The sequence below is a fragment of the Sinocyclocheilus rhinocerous genome, unplaced genomic scaffold, assembly GCF_001515625.1.
Source record: "Sinocyclocheilus rhinocerous isolate Xijiao unplaced genomic scaffold, SAMN03320098_v1.1 scaffold1595, whole genome shotgun sequence".
Taxonomy (NCBI): domain Eukaryota; kingdom Metazoa; phylum Chordata; class Actinopteri; order Cypriniformes; family Cyprinidae; genus Sinocyclocheilus; species Sinocyclocheilus rhinocerous.
The window spans coordinates 363,030-369,939 of NW_015655715.1; the positions used below are offsets into that span (position 1 = coordinate 363,030).

General features: G+C 33.7%; 2 protein-coding genes across 2 annotated transcripts in view; both read right to left on the bottom strand.

The window, feature by feature from the left end:
• LOC107718897 (M-protein, striated muscle-like) overlaps positions 1-2,959 on the bottom strand; it is a 29,703-nt gene extending 26,744 nt beyond the window's left edge. Inside the window, exons 1-3 of the mRNA XM_016526153.1 lie at positions 2,560-2,959; positions 2,266-2,329; positions 847-949 (exon numbers count right to left, since the gene is read on the bottom strand). Coding sequence (XP_016381639.1) covers positions 847-949; positions 2,266-2,329; positions 2,560-2,589 — 197 coding nt within the window. The 5' untranslated portion in view covers positions 2,590-2,959. The remainder of the gene's footprint in view (positions 1-846; positions 950-2,265; positions 2,330-2,559) is intronic.
• A 1,660-nt stretch (positions 2,960-4,619) lies between these two features.
• The window catches only part of LOC107718898 (lymphocyte antigen 75-like), a 30,397-nt gene continuing 28,106 nt past the window's right edge, over positions 4,620-6,910 (bottom strand). Inside the window, exon 30 of the mRNA XM_016526154.1 lies at positions 4,620-4,792. Coding sequence (XP_016381640.1) covers positions 4,620-4,792 — 173 coding nt within the window. The remainder of the gene's footprint in view (positions 4,793-6,910) is intronic.

A 6,910-nucleotide genomic window follows, 5' to 3' on the forward strand; every position in this document is an offset into this window, starting at 1 on the left:
AAAAAATAAGAAATCAGGAAGGGGGCCAACACTTTTTCACACCACTGTAAGTTCTTTGTTCGTCCTCCTTTGTAAGTCGCTTTGGATAAAAGCGTCTGCTAAATCCATAAATGTAGAGGTAAATGAACAGATGCTAAATAAATGCAGCTTGTTTCAGTCAACAGCGCCAGCAAAGCTTTAGAAAACCTGAAAATAAAATGACCAATGGCTTTGATTGTGTCTTCAACACTAAAGAAATTATGATCACAAAATTTTGATTACAATGGTGAATAAATGGCCATGAATCCGTTTTTTTAATACTTCTAAGTACTGTCTGGATCCGGATTCTCCTGTTTACTGCAAAATCTCTAACATTGATTTTTGAGGGCCAAGTTAATTAGAGCAACAGAATCAGTTCTGTAATGTATAGTAAGGTTTGGTAAAAGCGGATTTATTCATGCTTGTTAACCTAAACGCAACAGACCCAGCATTGAAGCAAATCTGACTCTTCACCCAAAATGTCAATACAAACCACCTTCTTTCTTGACAGCCGAAAAGCTTCCATGCGCCATGCTTCATATTTTCCTACTGTATGCAAAGCAATCTTTTCTCCTTCCTCACTACTGATGTATGACATAATGCGGAGTCTGTTTACAGCGCACACTAGCTTTGCTTACACATCTTAAAGTCAGAGTCTCCCATCAAGTCACTTGACCTTTGGGTCCCTTATGAAGCAACAAAGAGAGGGGTATTAGTGTAAGCGATCGCTGCTGTGCGTTTAGGGACAGATCTTCTGGCCCGCTGAAGCCTCTGAGCCAAACTCACGCCAAGGCTATCCATATGCTCGGCCACAACCACATCCCATACCTTGAGTGTTGGACAACATGTTTTGAGCTTTGATGTTGCGTTTGCTCCTGCCGATAAAGTGTAATGCCTCTCGCAGGCATGTCGGGAACACTCTGAAAAAGACCTTTTGACCACACCAATACTCATTGTGCAATCTAGATCACCTCTAAAATGGTTTATATGGGACAAAATATACAACTAAGAATGTTAGTTATGAATATGGCACATCTAGTGTTACTATTGGTTAGCATAATGTAATACACAAATAAGTATAAAATGGTTTGATAATTCAAATGACCTACATAATACAATAAATCACCTTATAAACATACATACACTCCTAGATAAAGACCAAAACTGAATATTGCCTGCCCATAATAAATCAATATAACTACTGCGCTATGTTTTTAGAGTACATTTTTACTTTAGCTACTGGTTATTGTAAACTAGCACCAAAACTGCCTCTCCTCACATTCCAGCCCATCAGCAGCTCCATGAGCTCAAGTGTATCGCATTACAGGCAGAAAGTGAAAAGCTGACCTCACAATAACTGGCACAACTTATGGACACAAACATCTCAGTGCTACAAAAATCCGAGTGGGAGCAAAATAATCTGAGCAAAATCCCTTAGATTTGACCTTTGAACCACACCTAATGTGACAGGCTGCTGTGACATAAGGTCTCATGTAGAAACTAACAAACAAACAAAAAAAATTGTGCAGTTCAGCATTAAACGAACTCTGAAAAGTACTTAAAAGTAGAACACAACCCAATAGAAAACTGATTTTTGGAACTAAAACATCAAAAGCCAAAAGTTAACACAAACATTTTTAATTACCTAAAGTCTAGAATCACTTCAGCTCTAGGCACCAGAGTCTTTTAATGTTCAATAATATCTTATGACAATATTCAATTGAAATGTGACCCTGAACCACAAAAGCAGTCTTAAGTCGCTGGGGTATATTTGTAGCAATAGCCAAAAATACATTGTATGGGTCAAAATTATTGATTTTTCTTTTATGCCAAAAATCATTAGGATATTAAGTAAAGATCATGTTCCATGAAGATATTTTGTAAATGTCCTACTGTAAATACATTAAAACTGAATTTTTGATTAGTAATATGCATTGCTAAGAACTTAATTTGGACCACTTTAAAGGCGATTTTCTCAATATTTTGATTTTTTTGCACCCTCAGATTCCAGATTTTCAAATAGTTGTATCTCGGCCAAATATTGTCCTATCCTAACAACATCAATGGAAAGCTTATTTATTCAGCTTTGAGATGATGTATAAATCTCAATTTTGAAAAATTGACCCTTATGACTGGTTTTGTGGTCCAGAGTCACATATGTGAAATGCACCCAATATGATCATTTGGGAAGCGTACGTGTCCCAATACATATCTGTTAACAGATTAATAAAATAAAGCTGCACTTACCCCAAGAGAAAAGAAGCGCTTTGAGTGTTGGAAGAGCAGCCTGAGAGCAGTTGGAAAGCTCCTGCTGATGGAACAAAAATAATGCAGTCACTTAGGGAATGCCTTCACTCAGCCACCCCATGTAAGGACACTCTTAAGACTATATATAGCATTTTCCTCAATTTTCAGACCATTTTACCGACTGAAAGAGGACAAGACAACAGATTTAGTTTAACGGGGCAAATGTTCATTTATTTCTTTTTCATTTATTTCATGACTCTCGAGACATACAGATAGAGTAAAATAGGATTTTACCTGGAACCACAACCTCAGAGGGACCAGCATTGGGAATTCGTAGCCTTGTATAAGTTCTCACTAACTTCCAAAAGAGAGAAACACATTTTCTACAACGATGACAACTTTGAGCTTTGGTGCTCTTTTTGCCCTCGGCACAATTTTGAAAGATGCCTCAGTTTGTAAATATTTTAAAAAGCCTTGGGTTGATTTTAAGACAAGTATTTTTTTTTTATTTTTTTTTTCAAGTAAAAGCGACTTCCAAAAGGATGCTGAAGTCGGCGTCTTAGGAGCCCTTTTTAGGGTTTTAATCTACTCTCCCTCCCCTGACCTACAGGTGCCAACATCTATTTTTAACAGGAGATAAAACAGAGAGAGAGAGAGACTGTAATTGACACCCTGTAGTTACAGTACTGCTGTATAAGTCATTAACTAATCAATACTGTCTGTCAAGCCAGGCCCTGCAGATGTAGAGCAAGAACAGGAAAAATCAGGGGACAAAAATAAAAGTGAAAATACATTTCATGGATAAATTAATTTCATAAATAAAACTATATAAAATAAATAAATAAAACAATGCATAAATTGGATATTTAATGTATAAAATGTATTTAATAAATTATTAAAAATAAAAATAAAATATGCACAGGAAACAGCACTAGGGAAGTATATATTTCCACTTGGTAAGACTTTTATGTTAATAACAAAACAACACATGGATGTTTAGTATTGGAAAGGAATGACTAACTAGCATTTTTTGGGCATTACATAATGCTTTTTGCCTGCCTGGATATGTACTAAACCAGCATCAACACATTAATGAATACTGCAACTAATCAACTAAAACTATAAAATAATTTAACACTACAACCCAAAAACATGTCTATTAATATTCATCAACATATAACAAGGACATATAGTATTAGAAGACATGCATTGTTTTATTGAGCATCTGCTGTTGTCAAAACAGAGGAAAGCTGATATGTAATCAAATCAAAGACAAGGAAAACAAAAGATTCTGAAAAAAAAATCATTTTTTCAAAAGCAGCATTGTCTTTAGTGAAAATTTTTGGGTTTGCAATATATTACCTTCAAATCCCAAAGCATCTTTGGTGAAGATTGAAAAAAATAAAAAATAAAAACAAACAATCAACAGCAACAAGAAAAAAATATAATAAAATATTTACAAAGCATGTACTAAATCCTTAACTAAAATTGTGTAATTTGTGCCTAGATTCAAACAGCTAATTAAAGTGCATCAGATCTCAGTAGTTTGAGCGAATTAAGCATATGAGTGCATAGATATCATCTCTGACTGTGCCCACTATCATTTTATCATTAACATCTTATACAGCACTCAGTGCACTGCGTTTAGCATGTTACCGTAAGCTGTTGGATATTACTGTAATGAAGGCAAACGATGCCATAATGCCAGGAGAAGTACATGATACATAAACAGGAAAATAAAACACTGTGGAAAAGCACCATTTCAGCAACTTTGAAAGGAATGTTCTATTGACTGCGGAATAATAAATCTATTAAAATTTCAAAGAGTGGCATTCAGAAATCAAATAAGGAAAAAAAAAAAGGAAAAACCACCAAAATAAATTATTTAAAATGAAATACAGTTTCGGGATGCTTCACGCTCTGTTAAAATCACATCTTCAAAAGGAAAAGAGGAAAAATATCAAAAACGTACATTCTTAAAACCTTCCCAGCTCTATGCGTAGGTTAATATTCAGTGCTGCTCAAGAGGAGTGAAAAACCCTGATCCGATAACATAATATCAAGAGAAGCCAAAGTAACACAGTCAAATTTTTGTAGTACGGTAAGTACCTGCAGTCCTCCCATTAAAATATACACAAACATTTAAGACATTTTAATTTAAACATTAAAAGCCTTCAAATAATATCACTCCTATTTAATTTTACACAAACGGTCAAGATGTCCGGGGTGAAAAACAATAAATACCCTTAGTTTGAACCACTGAAGCAGGTGTTTCTGTTGATGGCATAGAGGAGTGTTCAGAGTAAAAGACACATTATGGCTACCGTTTCATTTGACTTCATTCAGCAGAGCTGTTATTCTGCATCATTGATCATACTCGCACTGTCTGCGTCATCAAAGTTGCGCTGGTAACGTACTGTCGAATGGAAGCGATGCTTGTTTTTCTGGTACAAGATGAAGGAGACAGTCACGACGATGCAGATGAAGACAATGATGAAGAAGACCAAAGCCACGGGGCTACCTGGATCTGCACATGCAATATGCAACATTTTATGCCATAATGTTACATTTGCAAAATCATAAATCTTTTTGTTCATTTCCAATATTGTTTATTTATAAAGTATATTAATAATAAAATATTACACACACACACACACAAAATCTAATATATTATATATTATAAATAATTATAATATAATTATTTTTTTATATACAGTGCTTAACAAATGTATTAGACCACCACCACCCAATATAAGGTTTGTGCCACAGCTGCCCTAAACTAGCAGTATTGGTTATTTCCAAAATCATTTTTAGGTTTCTGTAATGGTAATCCACCAGTATGTGTAAGCTCTTTAGTCACAGTAGCGTTTCTAATACTAAAATATAATTATTGTTGTTATCCATTCATTTTTTAATTTACTGTTTTACATGAAATGCAGAAAAATTGTTAAGCACTTTATTATTTTTTTTATTTGGATTTCCTATTACAGTCAATAAATACAGTAATATATTTGTTAGTCACTGTATGTGCTTAAGAAATGTATTAGACCACCTGTCATAATAAAGAGAAAACAAATATTTTAGGAATCTGTCAAAAAATTGTTTAAAACTAAAATTCTATTGTCATTTATTAGGCAACTAACAAACAGAAACAACTAAATAGTGTTTATTCACACATAAAAACCAAAAACCAAAAATATTTTGTATGGCCTCTTTTAGCCTTGATAACAGCTTGTATTCTTGCTGGCTTTGTTTTTATGTAGCCTACTTTTCCACAGTCTCTATTGTTATTGACTGTAATTGGGCATCTGAATAAAAAATAAATAAATAAACAAACTACTATTTTTTTCTGCCTTTCTTGTAAAACAATAAATTTGAAATATATTTATTTTTATTATATTATATTTTAGCATTAGAAACACTACTGTGACTAAGGGCCCTATCATACACCCGGCGCAATGCGGCACCAGGCGTGATGCACATGTTTTTTGCTAGTTTCAGCCCGACGCCGTTATCATTTTCACGTCCTGCACCACGTTGTTTAAATAGCAAAAGCATTTGCGCCCATGGGCGTGCTGGTCTGAAAATGAGGTGTGTTCAGGCGCATTGCTGGCGCGTTGCTATTTTGAGGCAACTGAAATAGACTCAGCCTTTGACCAACAAAAACCTGGTCTAAAGTCTGGCGCAATATTTTTTTTTGCTATTTAAAGAGCACAATTTGCTTATTACACAGGGATGCACAGGGATGCGCAGCAGCACACAAACAATTTTAAAAATGAAAAATTAAAGGATTAAAACGTAAAAGATTATTATTGTGTACATAAATATAAAAATGACTACATGTCATAATGGATAGTCTTTGTATGTATCAGAATTACGCACACGAGCAGATCCGTTCCCTCACTAGAGAAGCGCTCCGTTTTTCCGCTTGGAAATTCCATCATGTAAATAGTGAATCCGCCATGGCGCAAGTGCAACTGGCTTTTAAAGGGAATGGGAGATGAGACTCTGATTGGTTTATGGCACGTTACGTCCAAAACACATCCATTACTGATTAAGAGAATAGAAACAACCCTTTTAGACTAAGCGCAATTGCGCCGTGCGCTTTAGACCTTGCGCTTAGATCGTTAAAATAGGGCCCTAAAGAGCTTACACATACTGGTGGATTAACCATTACAGAAACATAAAACATTACTTTGGTAATCACCAATACTTTTAGTTTAGGGCAGCTGTGGCACAAACCTTACATGTGTTAAGCACTGTATGTATGCATGTATATATAATATATATAATATATATATATATATATACATAGTTTAAAGTCTACAAAGTAAATTCTAAAACTTTGTTTAATTGCAAAAATATTTACAAAATAATTTGATAATATAATTATATTATATATATATACATTATATATGTTGTTAATTAGAAAAACTCTAAAACTTTGCATTTAATTGCAAAACTTATTTACCAAGTAAAATATAACAATGATATAGTATAAATAAATATTGTATATTATTATATTTTATAGTTTTTGCATATTATTGTGTATTTATATAAATAAACACATACACATATTTATATATTACTTTAACTTTAACTTTATTGTATATTATTATTATTATTATATTTTGTATTTATTTAA